Source organism: Sparus aurata, chromosome 17, assembly GCF_900880675.1.
Source record: "Sparus aurata chromosome 17, fSpaAur1.1, whole genome shotgun sequence".
NCBI lineage: Eukaryota > Metazoa > Chordata > Actinopteri > Spariformes > Sparidae > Sparus > Sparus aurata.
This window is the reverse complement of record NC_044203.1, coordinates 36,038,104-36,055,396: the sequence shown is the minus strand read 5'-3', so window position 1 is coordinate 36,055,396 and position 17,293 is coordinate 36,038,104. Positions and strand designations below refer to the sequence as shown.

The 17,293-nt window shown below is 39.3% G+C and overlaps 2 protein-coding genes across 4 annotated transcripts in view; both read left to right on the top strand.

Moving 5' to 3' along the window:
• Positions 1-7,808, top strand: part of LOC115567789 (uncharacterized) — a 42,277-nt gene extending 34,469 nt beyond the window's left edge. Inside the window, 4 exon segments of the mRNA XM_030394635.1 lie at positions 2,334-2,507; positions 3,419-3,583; positions 3,754-3,800; positions 6,015-7,808. Coding sequence (XP_030250495.1) covers positions 2,334-2,507; positions 3,419-3,583; positions 3,754-3,800; positions 6,015-6,553 — 925 coding nt within the window. The 3' untranslated portion in view covers positions 6,554-7,808.
• A 214-nt stretch (positions 7,809-8,022) lies between these two features.
• Positions 8,023-15,201, top strand: LOC115567352 (uncharacterized). 3 transcript variants are annotated; one of them, XM_030393831.1, is made up of 11 exons: positions 8,023-8,378; positions 9,661-9,729; positions 9,826-9,852; positions 10,313-10,339; positions 11,090-11,149; positions 11,301-11,396; positions 11,627-11,671; positions 11,801-11,899; positions 12,243-12,344; positions 12,573-12,627; positions 13,442-15,201. In XM_030393831.1, the coding sequence occupies exons 2-11, from the start codon at positions 9,704-9,706 to the stop codon at positions 13,772-13,774; spliced, it is 870 nt and encodes a 289-aa protein (XP_030249691.1). In that variant the 5' UTR covers positions 8,023-8,378; positions 9,661-9,703; the 3' UTR covers positions 13,775-15,201. The 3 variants fall into 3 exon arrangements, with proteins under 3 accessions (XP_030249691.1, XP_030249690.1, XP_030249692.1); XM_030393830.1 differs by having other exon boundaries at positions 9,651-9,729; XM_030393832.1 differs by lacking the exon at positions 12,243-12,344 and having other exon boundaries at positions 9,651-9,729.
• Positions 15,202-17,293: the final 2,092 nt, after the last annotated feature.

Sequence of the window (17,293 nt, the reverse complement as noted above, 5' to 3'; positions counted from 1 at the left end):
AGGGCCAATTTGAGGATGAGGAGGTCATAGATGATGAAGAAAAAGAACAGAGGAGGAGCAGCGAGGAGGCATTTCTGAAGTTCACCCTGCAGTTCATGAGAAAAATGAAGCATGGAGAGCTGGCTGACTCTCTGCAGAACAGTAAGAGACCTTTGTCATAATGTAGCTGGAGAAAATAATGCTGTAAATATGTTGTGCAACTCCTGCATCAGAACTGTAAATTCTACTTAGCTGCACACACTGTCCAGAGCTGCTAAAAAGAAGAACAACAACAACAAAACAGGGGAGAGTGGGGGTCCATTGGTGTGACAAAGTTGGTCTTGGCAAGGCCAAATGTGCTGGTGGAAATGTGCCATATGGCTCCACATCTGATGACAGCTCAATGGTTGCAGTCATTGTGTCAAAACCTTAAAAGAGACTTGTACAATTTAATCCAACGTGTCATTTTTTCCTGTAGGAATTGTTGCTGCAGTGTGCCGCAGAAAACTCAAATCTAACCTGCAGAATAAGTTCCAGTGTGTGTTTGAGGGAGTCGCTAAAGCAGGAAACCCAACCCTTCTGAATCAGATCTACACAGAGCTCTACATCACAGAGGGAGGGACTGCAGAGGTCAATGATGAACATGAGATCAGACAGATTGAAACAGCATCCAGGAAACCAGACAGACCAGAAACAACAATCAGACAAGAAGACATGTTTAAAGCCTCACCTGGAAGAGATGAACCAATCAGAACAGTGATGACAAAGGGAGTGGCTGGCATCGGGAAAACAGTCCTAACACAGAAGTTCACTCTGGACTGGGCTGAAGACAAAGCCAACCAGGACATACAGTTCACATTTCCATTCACTTTCAGAGAACTGAATGTGCTGAAGGAGAAAAGGTTCAGCTTGGTGGAACTTGTTCATCATTTATTCACTGAAACCAGAGAAATCTGCAGCTTTGAAGAGTTCCAGGTTTTGTTCATCTTTGACGGTCTGGATGAGTGTCGACTTCCTCTGGACTTCCACAACACTGAGATCCTGACAGATGTTACAGAGTCCACCTCAGTGGATGTAATGCTGACAAACCTCATCAGGGGGAAACTGCTTCCATCTGCTCGCCTCTGGATAACCACACGACCTGCAGCAGCCAATCAGATTCCTCCTGAGTGTGTTGACATGGTGACAGAGGTCAGAGGGTTCACTGACCCACAGAAGGAGGAGTACTTCAGGAAGAGATTCAGAGATGAGGAGCAGAGAAACACAATCATCTCCCACATCAAGACATCACGAAGCCTCCACATCATGTGCCACATCCCAGTCTTCTGCTGGATCACTGCTACAGTTCTGGACGATGTGTTGAAGACCAAAGAGGAAGGAGAGCTACCTAAGACCCTGACTGAGATGTACATCCACTTCCTGGTGGTTCAGTCCAAAGTGAAGAACGTCAAGTATGATGGAGGAGCAGAGACAGATCCACACTGGACTCCAGAGAGCAGGAAGATGACTGAATCTCTGGGAAAACTGGCTTTTGATCAGCTGCAGAGAGGAAACCTGATCTTCTATGAATCAGACCTGACAGAGTGTGGCATTGATATCAGAGCAGCCTCAGTGTACTCAGGAGTGTTCACACAGATCTTTAAAGAGGAGAGTGGACTGTACCAGGACAAGGTGTTCTGCTTCGTCCATCTGAGCGTTCAGGAGTTTCTGGCTGCTCTTCATGTCCATCTGACATTCATCAACTCTGGAGTCAATCTGCTGTCAGAAGAACCATCACCCAAGTGGTCTAAACTATTCAAAAACACCACTGACCTCTTCTACCAGAGTGCTGTGGACGAAGCCTTACAGAGTCCAAATGGACACCTGGATTTGTTCCTTCGCTTTCTCTTGGGCCTTTCACTGCAGACCAATCAGACAATCTTACGAGGCCTGATGACACAGACAGGAAGTAAATCACAAGGAACAGTTCAGTATATCAAGAATAAGATCGATGAGAATCTGTCTCCAGAGAGAAGCATCAATCTGTTCCACTGTCTGAATGAACTGAATGATCGTTCTCTAGTGGAGGAGATCCAACAGAACCTGAGTTCAGGATGTCTGTGCACAGATAAACTGTCTCCTGCTCAGTGGTCCGCTCTGGTCTTCATCTTACTGACATCTGGAGGAGATCTGGACGTGTTTGACCTGAAGAAATACTGTGCATCAGATGAGACTCTTCTGAGGCTGCTGCCAGTTGTCAAAGCCTCCACTAAAGCTCAGTAGGTTTAAAATATAACTAAGGTAATAAAATACATTTAAATTGGAAAGACTAATCTCATTGTTTTTTTGTTTTTTTTTTGCTGATGCTTCTTTAGGCTGAGCAGTTGTAATCTTTCAGAGAGAAGCTGTGAAGCTCTGTCCTCAGTTCTCAGCTCACCGTCCTCCAGTCTGCGGGAGCTGGACCTGAGTAACAATGACCTGCAGGATTCAGGAGTGAAGCAGCTGTGTGCTGGACTGGAGAGTCCAAACTGTACACTGGAGGTTCTCAGGTCAGGATTCATCAGTTGTTCAACAGAAGACCATAATCTTCACAGCAAACATGGGGTGGAAAAAAGATTTTATGCATGTCATGAATGTTGCTACTAGGGCTTCACGATTTTGGAAAAAACTGACATTGTGATTTTTTTTAACCCTGCGATATGAAAAAATACAGGAAATTTCATCAGATGACCTGAATAGCAATTTATGTTATGCTGCACTGCTGCTATCTTGTGGACAATCAATCTGCACTGATCTTACTTCGTCTTTGTCGTACTGAGATGTGTGGTACCGACGTAAATGGTCAAACAAATTAGTTGTGTTACCTCTCGTTTTGGCAACAGATACAAGACACTGTCGACACAGAACACGTGTTTGGTCAATATCTTCCTTCTTGTACTCGAAATAATTCCAGATAACTGATGTCGCTTTTCTTTTTGGCACCAAGTCTTTGTTTTTAGCGATTTTCTCTTGTTCCTTGCTCTTTTTTTAATATTGTTACCAGTGACTCACTCCATGTGCAGAGGTGATTGGTGGATCACTGTGTGTCAGGCACCCTTGAAATAAGATGAGTTCATATGCCTTCCACATCGCAAGGTTCTGCGATTTGACTATTATGCACACATACATCGCGATGACGATGCTCAAACGATATATCATGCAGCTCAAGTTGCTACTCTGGTTTTTGAGAACTTCATAGACTTTGATATTAAAAGTTTGACACATGCAGAGTCAAGACAACTTCTCACACACTGTTTGTCAGTATATTTACAGTTTCAGCATAAACTGTTCTAAACATTAAGAGGTAAAATGTTATGAGTCTGTCGCCAAGTGAAGCTTTTAACTTCCATGTGTAATGAACACCACCTGTGCTCAAAGAAGACTGTTTGAGCTAATTAATGTTGTGTTTGTGTGTGTGTAGTCTGTCAGGCTGTCTGATAACTAAGAAAGGCTGTGGTTTCCTGGCTTCTGCTCTGAGAACTAACCCTTCCCATCTGAGAGAGCTGGACCTGACCTACAATAATTATCATCCAACAGACTCAGAAGTTAAGATGCTTTGTGATGGACTCAGACTGGACACCCTCAGGTACGGACAGACAGGAGTGTAGGTCGAGCTAATCAGAAAAAACTGTCCTACTTTGTTCCTGTTGTATCAAATTATGTATAACTTTAATATCTTTGGCAGCATTTCTTCATTCTCTGGATCTTCAACAACCACTGTTAAGTTGTTAAACGCTGATCTCACTGTTTTTGCAGGATGGACACTTTTGCATCACATTTAAAGAAACCTGGTCTGAGGAAGTGTAAGTGTTTCATTGTTTTATTTTTTTATTTTTTGAATAATGAGTTGAAGAAGTATACTGTTGATTTTGATTGACAGATTATTTTACAAATTGTTTACAAATTGTTTTACGTCATAGCACAACACTCTGCAGGGTTGTATACTCCAGGGCCCGCATTCAAAAAGAATCTTAAGGCTAAAAGTAGCTCCTAACAGGCGAATTTAGGAGCAACTCCTAAAAATAATGGGCATGTCAGTCGTAACTTTAGGACTCCTAAGTTTTGAAAATAAGAGTTATTCACAAAACATTTTAAGCCTAAAAGTAGCACCTAAGTCTGGGAGACCTTAGAAGTAGTCCAGAGGACTCCTAACTCACTAAGACCTGGTCACAGCCGAATGTTTTGGAGATGCTAAGTGACAGGGAATTATTAAAACGATGTTGGATGGACCGCGAAGGGATTGAAGTTGTGGTTGAGTTGGTGAGGGACGCAATAACGTCCCCAACCAACTGAAACAATCCAATAACGCCAGAGTTAAAATGTGTGGCAACACTCCGGTATTTGGCTACGGGGCAAATGCAGCTCTTCACCTGGGACTATTATTACCTGGGGACCTCAAGTGATAAAGAAATTATCCCACCACGACTGTGTTTTGTGCGGCGCATTCGCACAGGATAAGTGAAGTCTGTGTTTTAACTCTAATTTACTGACATTATCCCCCGATCGCACCGGAGCTCTTACTGGAGCAGCACAACGGTTAGATATGGATATTTTTGATATAATAACTGAGCCTGTTGAAAGATGGAAAGTTGTTCATTACCGCATGCTGCCATGTATGTAATCCATCTAATCATCGTGCGAGATTTCGCTCTTCTGATGAACCTCTTGAATTTGCACCCAAAATGCTGTCAAAACATTCTTTTGTAATTCCCCACGCAGCCTTCATAATCTCGACTGAAATCTCGACTGAAAAAGGCAGCGGAAAACACAAAAAACCTTAAGTAAAACAAAAAACGACCCCAAATCACAGAGATGCCGATTCGCACAGGACTAATATTATCACATGACCTCTGTGTTTGGTGAAATATGGGAGGTCATTTGTGGTGGAATTTTTACTTTACAAATTACGCACATGGCAGATTCGCACTGGATTAAGATCACAGACGACCTCTGCAATTATTACAAATTACTGGAGGTCCTCAGGTTATAGTCTCGTGCGAATAGGGCTCGGAAAAAGTGGCATTCCATCAATACACAAATTGTCTTTGACACACGTTACAATATATTGGACACTGTTGCGAAATGGCTTGGATCAAAACATGATTTCCGAATTTTTTCAAGAGAATGGTTTGACACAATCTTCTAATTTGTATTATTTATTTAAATTTTTTAATTTTGTTGGGGGGGCACTTAATTCTCCCTATAAATACATTTCTTTATCCAATATCTTTTCATAGGCTTTGTCATGGGCTTGTAGGCAACTTCCTTATTTTCACTTCATGCATTGCGTAGCCTAAACGACTTTTCAATGGGCTGCCCTGTCACTCAACAACCAATCACTGTTTTCACTGCTTTGTGCGTCCTTTTAAAATGACGTCATCTATAGCAACAGAGAGTTACTTCTAGTTTAGGAGCTCACTGTTTTCATAACTAAAAGTAGGTCTCAGCGGCTTTGTGAATTACTTTTAAGAAACGACTCCTACATAAAACTTTTAGTCCGATTTAGGAGTACTCCTAATGTTAAGATAAAAGTCTTTGTGAATACAGGCCCAGATATACATATATATATATATATATATATATATATATATATATATATATATATATATATATATATATATATACATATATATACATATATATATATATATATATATATATATATATATATATATATATATATATATATATGTATCCCAGTGTTTCAGGAATCATTGAAGAATCACTGATACCCCCTTTTCGACCAAGGCAGTTCAGGTGTTGGCTTGGAGCTGGTGCCCCTTCTCTGGGTCCAGTTTTTGCATTACATCCAGTTCCCAGCCAGGAGAACTGGTTTCAGACTGGCACCAACACTTTGCTGGTCTAGAACAAAGAACAGCAAACATCAGGGGCTGGACAGGTCATCATGACCAGAGACCAACTAAAACCACGTATGACCACCATGTTAAAAAAGTAGCTTACTTTGTAATTTGTCACACAACAACTGATGCTATCTTCTGTGTTCTTCTCTCAATCAGATGCCTGTAAACTCACAATGGACCCAAACACAGCAAACAACAATCTCATACTGTCAGACAACAACAGGAAGGTGACAGTGGGGAAAGAGAAGCAGCCATATCCTGATGATCCGGAGAGATTTGACTACTGGAAACAGCTGCTGTGTAAGGATGGTTTAACTGGTCGCTGTTACTGGGAGGTTAAGTGGAAAGGACATGTTTATATAGCGGTGACGTACAGAGGGATCAAAAGGAGAGGGCAAGGTGACAACTGCTGTCTTGGAAGGAATGATCAGTCCTGGACTCTGAGCTGCTCTGATAATGAAGATTACTCTGTCCTGCATCGCAACAGAAGAGTGTCCATCCGTCGCAAAACCTTGAACAAAGTGGGAGTGTACCTGGACTGGCCCGCTGGCACTCTGTCCTTCTACACAGTGTCTTCTGACCAGCTGAACCACCTCTACACCTTCAAAACCACATTCACTGAGCCGGTCTATCCTGCATTCAGGATGAGGATGGACCCGTCAAATTCCTCAGTGTCTTTGTGTCCAATATATTGAAGAGGGTAGGGAAGTATTCTTAGTTATCTACTGCAGGTTCAGGCAAGGGCCCAACTTCATGCTGAAAGAGATTTAGCATTATTCCCTGATATAAACGAAAATCCTATCTCCTAGCCTATCTCACAACATTAAAGAAAGTGGGAAAAACTTCCTGGATCTGCACCAAAACCCATCCTCTTTCCATTTTGCATGGAAATCCCTTCAGTAGTTTGTGTGTCATCCTGCTGACAAACCAACCAACAAACAACCGGACACATGTGAAAACACAACCTCCGTGGTGGAGGTAATAAAAAGATATTTAGTCATATTAAGAAAAGACCAATTACATCTCTCAGTCTGAGAGTCTGGGAGTCCGTGGAGGTTTCAATCTGGGAGTCCGTGGAGGTTTCAATCTGGAAGTCCGTGGAGGTTTCAATCTGGAAGTCCGTGGAGGGCGAGACAAAGTAAATATGGTCATAGTGGCTTAGTTTCATTCACTTTGAAGCCATCCATCTATCATGGTATTATGAGAATGTTTTAGAAGACAATAGTTTTTAAGATGAAGGTCCTGATGAGACTTAATAATCAAGTGTCTTACGAATCATACCTTTGGGTTAAAGGTGTAGTTATCTTTAGCTCAAGCAACTAGCTGCACAGTTATAGTTAATTAGCTCAGTGAGGTGTGGAGCGTCACCAGCTGACTGCAGTTTACCTTGATCACAACCTCGGATCACTGGGGGGAGTCAAGGTAGGCGATAGGGCTCAGCTGGACACTGGGCTGGGACTGGACACAGGCCAGTTTGATGACGAGCACTGGATCCACTAAACCCTCAAACTGAAAACGTCTCCAAAAACTCATCCAAGACAGACACAGCCTTTTGTCCCAGTTTGGAGCACAACTCCTGGGTCTGCTCTTTGTTAGGATGTGCGACTATATGTACATTAATGCTGTTAGATTGACTGATGTATGACGAGATAATACATTTTGTTCACAAATCTGTATCATCTGTTCTTACACTAACACTTTGCCTCCCATACAAGTCAGAGCATACAATTAATATTTGGCAATAAAATATCACATGACCAAATCCTACATTATTTACTGCATGTTCAGATTGTTATTGATCACTGGATGATGTATTTTATAAGGTAGATTATAGACAGATGTGAATCACGTAAACCAGGATTTAGATCTGTTAAAGGTGTCACTGTGAAATAGGGCGTACTAAATACTGCACATATGAAATAATAAATCAAGCATTTTGAACACAACAGATCATCTGATTGTCTTCATGTAAATCCAACACTGTGCTCACATTTATTTCATCACATTTTTTGCCAAAGAAGTAGAAACATGTTTAGAAAGCTTCATAATTATTGCAGCAGAGTATTTTTAATGTTATTTTAAGTTTCACAAATTGACACTGTGATCTTAAAACACAACTTTCTGCGTCTGAAAAACTGCCATCGGACCGCCATTTTTTATTTAATGGCGGTTTTATTCGCCGCTGTACCAAAAAGTCATATTTTTCTTACTTTATATCCGCCTGGAAATTATCTATGTGTTCCTGATAGCTCTGTAAGAAGACATGTGCCCTCCCAAGGTGTTTATGATTGTAAAATTATCTCTGTAGCACATTTTATGAACGCCGGACTGGATTAACGTCAAGGTTTTCGATAGTAGCCATCCAGAACTTCAGCCACTTCCGTAATTACACTCTGGAATCCTGTTGCTCAAAGTTCTGCTCTCAGACTGGTCCGAACCTCCAGGTCCGTCACAGTCCAGAGTTTTTAAGATACTTTGACTTGATCTGTCGGTGCAAATCAACCTCTGAGGGCTGACAAGGTAACGTAACAGACATCTGAGAGTGTTTAATATGGAAATGTTTCGGTGTTTAATTAACAGATTTAATGTTAGCTTAAGTTACAGGAGCTGCGACCGTTATCAAGCTAACAGAAAGCGGAAATGTCCGTCGGCCATTAACTGTAACTGTGTAGTTAGTCCCTGCACAGCCTCGTGTGTCTTCTTTAAGGACACAAACAGACTTTATTTTGTACAAATGTTCCTGTAACTTGTTCCTAAATCGCTTCTGCCACGTTGTGTGGTGGTTGTGTGTGTTGTTGGACAGTATATTGTTGATCTGAAAGTGAAAGTGATCCCTCTTTTCACGTTAGTAAACTGATTATTGATTATTGACCGATTATCGAGGCTGATATTCAGCATCTTCAACATTTTCTTTCTCTCAGATTGCTGACAAAATAAAGTAATTTAAAGCTAATGTGGCTCTCAACTGAACAGGTTTGGCAAGTTACTTTTAAAATGCAATATATGACATATTACTGGTTTTATTAGTTAGATTTTAAAGTAATATATAAAGTTACAATATAACTTATTACAGTACTTTTTAGTTACTTTCAACAAAATTGCCCAAATAACTACAGACTTACATTTCTACAGCTCTTTACGACACCTCACCTTCACCCATTCATACACACATATTCGTACACTGATTGCAGAGGCTGCCAGGCAAGGGATTCGAACCAGCGACCTTCCAATAACTAGATGACCTGCTCTACCTACTGAGTTGTATCCACCTCTGTAGAACAATAAAATAGCCTCAATCTTTTAATATAAAGGACTGGACCCTGCATGGAGATAAGCAGGCCGACAAAGGATCAAAGTCTGATATATTATGAGATAGGAATACATATTTTTAATTATAGGCTCAGTTATATTAAACACAACAGACCTTTACCTTCTGTAATGGAGCCTGTGATGACATGACAAGACGAACAGTGGAATGAGGAAGTATGTGATACAAGAATGTAAATTAAAAAGTGCTCTCGGAGGATGAGGCTTCATCATTAGGCTCATTTCAATCACACAGAGACTGAACAAAAACTGATATATTTGTCAAGCTTTACTAGAAGTAGAAGTCATGTCACTCTGGGACAAGTTATCTCAGTGTTTTTGATGAATTGGCACAATAAACAGATGCAATACAATAACCGGTGTAATAAATGTGCTCATGATACTCCGGGGTTTGTTGTTTTATTGTTACAACGCTGAAAGCTCCTGATTCTTCCACCTGTCTTGACTTTTCTCCATTTCTTTCAGGATTGAGCAGATTCTCCTGTAACAAGCTGTGTGCCTATAAAGGCTGACTGATCATGGAACTCTGTCCTGATGTCACAAGGCAAGGTTCAGTTTTTAATTTAAGTCAAATTATCTTTCTGAGCACAAATTCCCAACAAATTATTTATTTATTTTGTCATTGCTCCTTTTCTTTCAGCACTGGGGAGGAGTGTCCTGTTGGGATGTAAGTCAGAGACACTTTTTGAACACAAATTCTCAATAAAGGAGCATAATTACACTATATTTTATAAAGCTACTCTAACATTACTGCATTATTTATTTAACCTATTTATTTAAATGTATTTATTTAAAGATTTAAAGACTGTCAGTCTCTGTGAACTCTTGTAAACATATAATAATGTACAACATGAGTCACACATGACCTGTGAACATGTAAATTTGTGAATGTGATCAGGCTCAGTGAACCCTCCATGAATATATACACAGTACATATATTTATAAAGTGTAAAAATATATTATAGCAGCAGGTACCAAGCTGTGTGTTTATAAAGGCTGACTGGACATGGACTGTCCTCTTGTTTTCATATGGAAAGGTTCAATTTTTAATTTGAGTCAAAATAACTTTCAGAACACAAATTCTGAAAAAATCTTTATTTCTTTTGTCATTGTTCCTTTTCTTTCAGGCGTAAAATGAAGGAAGATGCTCTGTGGTAAGTCAGAGACACTTTTTTAACTCAAATTCTCAATAAGCAGCATAACTACACTGTATTTATAACACTACTCTGACATTACTGCATTATTTATTTAACCTCTCTTGTCCACTTCTTTTACTGATTTGTCACAATTTTTAACCTTCCTAATCTTTCTTTGGTCCTCTTCATCTTATTCTTCAAAAGTATCAGATTAATCTGTGAACTTATAAAGATTCAAAGACTATAAATGTTCTCACAGCACTTCTTTTCTTTGCTTTTAATCTATAATATCTGTCAGTCTCTGTGAACTCTTGTAAACATATTATAATGTACAACATGAGTCACACATGACCTGTGAACATGTAAATGTGTGAATGTGATCAGGCTCAGTGAACCCTCCATGAATATATACACAGCACATGTTCTGTCTGTAGCTTTGTTATTAAATGTAATGAGAAACATTCACCTGCAGGATCTGATAAATCTTTAACCTCTGTAACGATTTAATAATTTCCCAGTCTGGGATCATTAAAGTAATTCTATCTATCTATCTATTAATGATTCTACGTCTCTGTGTTGAACATGGAGAAGTAATCAGATCTTGAGAGGACAGAATGAGAGTGTGAGAAGAAAGAGAACAAAGTTCTCGTCATATGTCTGTTTCACCTCTTTAAGTAGCTTTTTGACTGTTAATGTGATTATGAATCTTTGGTTGGTCTGTTGGTTGTAGATTAAACTGTCTTTGGACTGTTGTCTCTTATTTTTAAGGTTGTTGTCCTCAGTCCCTCCGTCTCCCAAAGAGGAGTCCCTGGAAGATGTACTGCAAGAGTAAGTCAAACGACCTTTTTAAGCACAAGTTCTCTGAAAATGGTCAGTGTATGTTAATGCTCAGTGTAATTTAAATTTAGTCAACAGAACCATTTGAAGTTCAAATCTATTTAATTCTGTGTGTCTTTATACGACGTCTCTTTTCTCTCAGGCTTGTGCAGAACAGACCAGGTCTCCTGCACCGTTTAAAGGTGATACGTGTGGAGTCCAAGGACATTCCTCCGTCTCTGAAACAGCAATATTCTGAGTATGTAGAGAATTTATATAAAAAATATTATGATCAAACCGCTCTGCTGAACTGCTTTTTTCTGGACAAAGTTCTCGTCATATGTCTGTTTCACCTCTTTAAGTAACTATTTGACTGTGAATGTGATTTGTGAACTTTTCATTGGTCTGTTGGTTGTAGATTGAACTGTCTTTGGACCATCGTCTCTTATTTTTATGGCATATTAACCCGTCATCACCTTTTTTCTCAAGGATGTTGTCGCAGGACGAAGAGTTCCTGAAAGATTTCTGCAAAGAGTAAGTCAAACGACCTATTTGAATGCAAATTCTTTAAAAATGATCAGTGTAATTAAAATGAAGTCACCAGAACCAGAATTAAATCTTGTTCATTCTATAAGTCTTTATTTAATGTCTCTTTTCTTTCAGGCTTGAGCAGTACAGAGAAGATCCTGAACCGAGCTGTGTGTCCATGAAGAGTGACCAGTCCAGGGTCCTTCCTCCATCTTTCAACCAGCAACATTCAGAGTATGTAGAGAATTTATATTGAAATATTATGAACAATTTAGTTTAATTGATGTAAGTCACCAGAACATTTGTAGTCATCTAATAAATGATCTATATATTCTGTCAGTGCTTCATTTCTTTCAGGATTGTGTGAAGCAAAAAGGATTTTTCCATAATAACCTGTTTGTCCAGTTGAACAGTGACAGTTCATGTCTTCCCTCTTTCTTTAATATGAAAGTCAAACCAATTTATCGAGGCACAAATTCTGTATAAATGATCAGTGTGATTAGAATGAAGTCACCAGAACCAGAATTAAATCTTTTTAATTCTGTAAGTCTTTTTTTGAATGTCCGTTTTATTTCAGGTCCGAGCAGAACAGAGCAGATTCTCCTGAACCGAGCTGTGTGTCCATGAAGAGTGACTGGTCCGAGGACATTCCTCTGACTTTCAATCTGCAACATTCTGAGTATGTAGAGAATTGATATTAGAATAAATGATTTTACTTTGTTTTTTGTCAATGCTTAATTTAGTTGGGCTAACCTTTTCTATATACTACTTCCTGGTACTGTGGTGTACTTTCAGTTTCTTCACAGCATACCGTTGGTTTTGTGTATGAGGTGCAAGTTTCTACGTTGTTCAGTGTCGATGTAAATAAAACTCTCTTCATCATTAATGGATCGTGTTTTCTCCTCAGAGAGACCTCAGATGTTTCCACCGACCGTCACAGTCACCTGGACTCCATATTTATGGTGCGTACCGTCCAAGCCCATATTTAAAGATATAATACTTAATGTTTCTGCATTAAAATGTCAGAAAAGGACTAGACCTGCTGAGTTGTGTACTTACATTATCCCAAACGTATCCAACAATGTTCAAACCAGAGAAATATGTAATGTTAATCAAAGCAACAGTCAGTTTCATTTGATCGTCCACTGTGTTAACATTTGGGGGAAAGAGTCAGAGAGTGACGAGTGAAGTCGGCAAAAGAGACTGAATGTAATGTGTGTGTTTTTATGTTTTACCTCGCTTGTGCCCCTAATAATACCAACTTTGGTACTCGACCTGATCACCCACACATCAGCAGAAGTCAGTTAATCCAGGGTGACACTGAAAGTCCCTCTCCATCTCATCTGCAGTGACAGGATATATGTTGTATTTATCATCAGAAAGCATCTCGCTGTACACTGTAGATCATATGTATATAGAGGCTGGGTCTTCATCAGTAAATATGTAGGGAGGATTTCATCCATCTGTTCTGCTCTTTGCCTTTGTGACACAACTGACAGGTGTTGTGTGAATCCATCTGGAAAAAGGAAATTTGCTTTCCTCTGCCTGTAACAGTCTCATTGGCCTCAACAGGCATTTTGAGTGGGTTCCTTCAGGTTAATCGTGCAAAGATGCATCTGCGTTGTGTTGAAGATGTTGACTGAAAGGGGAATTAGTCAGTACAAAAGAAAAGATGCAAATGTGGGTTTAGACTGTGAAAGATGAAACTGATGATGTGTTCAGAATGAGATTTGAGTTTGTGACGTTGAAAGTTAAATTGATGCTCTTTTGTTCCAGTGTCTTGAGGAGAAAGTTGTTGGCTTTGTGAAGAAAGAGCTGAAGAAGTTCAAGGAGATGCTGAGTCCAGATTACCCAGAATGCCCCGAGGACCAGTGTGAGGATGAGGGTGTGGTCGATGAAGAGGAAGCACAGAGGAGGTACAGCAGTAAGTTGGTTCTGGACATGACTCTGCTGTTCATGAGGAGGATGAACCTGGGGGAGCTGGCTGCCTCTCTGGAGAAGAGAAGTATGAGACTTATACAAAGTGTAGCAAAGAACACAAAACAAAACGCTGCATTTCCAGGTCTGATGTCTGCCATCAGTCTGGTGTTCAGCACCTGCTTCAGGTAGAGAAGTTCTACAAAGTCCAGCACTGTTACAACAAGAGCCCACGTTTGTGCAAGTAAAAATCCCACAGATCTTCTGTTAACTATGTCACAAAGTGTCAAACACGGTTGAATCACTGTAAGCAGTTTGGTCTTCCTGTTAAAGGGGCACCGTGAAGTGTTGGAGAGGAAATAAAAACACAGATTTTAAATATTTACAATATGAATCATAAGTGATGAAACGCGCTGTTCTCAGAGGAAAATAAGGTCCCTGAACACTGTTTAAAGCTAGAAAGGCGGCAGGGTCCGCCACATATACAGAAGTTTAAACTTTATAGATTGTTTAAGTTAAATTGTCGTCCTTTAAGGTCAGTTTGTTTACTCAGTTCATTCAGTCATGATCTCACGAAGGGAGTTTGATTATTTAGTTTGTTTCAACCAGTGGACATCATTTTCTTCCCTTAAAACTACAGCGTGCTCCTTTAACCTGATCGATTCTGATTGATAGCTGTCACAGCTTCCGCTCAGAGTCTTAAAAAGCACAGCTAATGTCCCTCTACAAATATATTAAGTGCCAATTTCAAACATCTACCTAAAAGAAGCATTTAACAATGACAAGTGAGGTCTCTCAGCCTCCCAGTGAACACAACTGGACACCAGACTGGGACGACGCCTCATCTAATAAACAAGTCTAGTCATTAGTTCCAGTTTGGAGCATCAAACGTGGGCTCTTTTGTTAACAGGGGCAATTTGTAAGATATGGCCAGAATTTTAGTTTAAAACATTCCTAACAGAGAGTGAAGAAACAACCACTAGCCACTAGGCTCCATGGCTAACTGAGCTAACTGCTAACAGCAGCTAGTCGCTACAGCCAAAGATATCGACAAGAGAGAGCAACAGCAGCAGTTAGCAGTCATAGTACCCCCTATAGATTCTGACCTACCCTGGAATTCTGTCCATTTCTTACAAATTCGACCGGTTTTGTGGGTTATTCAGGGACCAGTACGTCATCCTGCTACCGGAAGCAGCTGCTCAGCCTCATAATGAAGTTAGCAAAGATGAGCTGAGAGAGTAGGTCTATAAAAAACACAGCAACAGAGGAGACGATGTTCCTTTTCCTCTCTTCTACCTTTGGATTAACCTACAAAACGGAGTATGTGAGCAGCACATCATCACAGAATGGACTTCAACAGATTCACAGTTGGATCCAAGACTAACAGAGAACAAGAAGGATTAACTATTTTTACCAACTAACTGTGGATTATTACGTGGACAATGGAGTTCTTTTGTTCTTTCTGATGGCATGAACTTTGGACTTTGAGGACGTTTGGGGACCTCGGGCGAGGTTGTGCCTTACCGCAAAGACTTGGACTTTCAGCAGAAAGCGAAAGGCATACCGGAATAATGAAAAAAATACAAAAACACATATATTAAAGATATTAATAAATCAGATCATCTGGTTGTCTTTATTTAAATCCGGCACCGTGTTCACATTTATTTCATCACATTATTTTTCCCAAAGACTTAAAATAATGTAGAGAATTCATGATTCATGATTACAGCAGCAGAGTATTTTTATTGCTGTTAAAAGTCTCACAAAATGACACTGATCTGACAGAAAGAAACATCTCGGACTCACAGCAGCTTATTATCATTGATTTAGTTCAATTCAAAATACTTATTTAAGTTTTATTTAAGGCATGTGGAGTAGTTGTACACAGACATAAAAATGTTTCTGCATTGCAACAATGAAGGATTGTTAATGGACCTGATGGTCATTAGGAGAAAAATAGTTTAGAACAATGAACTGTTAACATGTAATAATAGATTTTAAACTCTTTAAACTATGACATGAAATAGAGCTTAGAGAGCCGAAGTCACGTCATGAATCACACGTATGATGTTTGTCAATTTAAAAGATAATTTCCCCAGTCAATGAAGACAAACTAATGAAATATCAGACTGAAAATACCTCATTGTACAGAGGACACAGCCAACAGGCTCGTTAATGACGTCATCTCCTCGTTTAAACGTTGTAGAGCTTCTCCTGTATATCAGCAGCTCCCAGAACAGAACCAGAACCAGCTCTCCTCTCACAGAACTGCAGCTGTCAGTATGAGCAGATTTATTGTGATGTTTATCTTGTTTACGACCTTTTCTTAGGCCAGACGGCTCCATGTTGGTGTTGATGACGTAGTTCACTGAGCGCTTAGACACAAAACTATATGAGATTTTACTTTAATTACTAATTTATCTTTTGTTTCATTGAACACAAGGGGACTCAAAGACAATGTGAAGCGAAAAGCTATCTTTCTATTTTGTAAAGGGAGAAAAGCTCATTGCACTTTTCTTCAAGAAACTCACTCAAGTGCTGCAGACTGCTCCTTCTGGTCGAACCAGTGGGGAGACAATATACTGTTTAGTCATGGATCCAACAGATCCGCAGGTGTTGCTATTTCTTCAATAAATGTCCGGGAAATGTGATAACGCACAAAGCAGATGAGAAAGGCCAGTGGTTGGCAGCTGTTCTAAATATTGAAGGTTGTTGTATTATTATTATGAACGTTTATGGCTATAATAACACTAGTCAGAATAGACATTTACTTTTAGAGGTCTCTGAGGCTGTAAATCAATTTAAAAACTGCTACAACACAAATTTAATTTTGCTAGGAGGTGATCTCAATATTGAACCTGATGATTGGCTGGACAGATGTCCCTCAAAATTTACAGATCATCATTTTAATACACTATTTCTTGAAATTTGCAATACACATTTTCTAACTGATGTATGGAGAAGCAAAATTGTAATGGTTAAGCAGTTCTCATGGCTAAAACCCAATGGAAGTTGTATGTCAAGAATTGATTTATGGCTATCCACACTGGATATTGCTGAATATGTTTCAGAGGTCTCTATGTCAAGTGCACCACTAACAGATCACTGCTCATTATATCTGGAACTGAAACCAAAATCAAGTCCTGATAAAAGGAATATTAACTGGAAATTTAATGCAGACTTACTAAAGTCTGAAGACTATTGTAAAAAAATCAAAGAATTACTATTAGAGATTATATTTGACACAACTATTGGGAGTTATAGTAATAGATGGGAATTTTTCAAATATAAAGTCAGGCAAATCTCTATTAAATTTGGTAAACAAAGAAGCAAAGATATACAAGAACAAGAACTTTACTTAGTTCAAGAAATTGATAAATGCTGTAAAAGATCCAATCAAAATTGGATGACTTATACCTAAGAAGAGCCCACGGTGCTTTCATAAGATCCAGGGAAAAATGGACGGAAGAGGGGGAAAAAAATACTGCTTATTTCTGTGCACTAGAAAAAAGAAGACAAGAGAGAAATGCTACTAATGTTCTTATGATTAATAACTTGGAGTGTACAGATCATAAACTGATATCTGAAGAAGTACACAGATTCTATTCAGTTTTATATACCTCTTCATATTCCAAGGAAAGTTCCATTGCTCTTTTTGAGAATATAAAAACCCACCTTCCTCCTCTTAATATTGACTTTGTTGAGATGTGT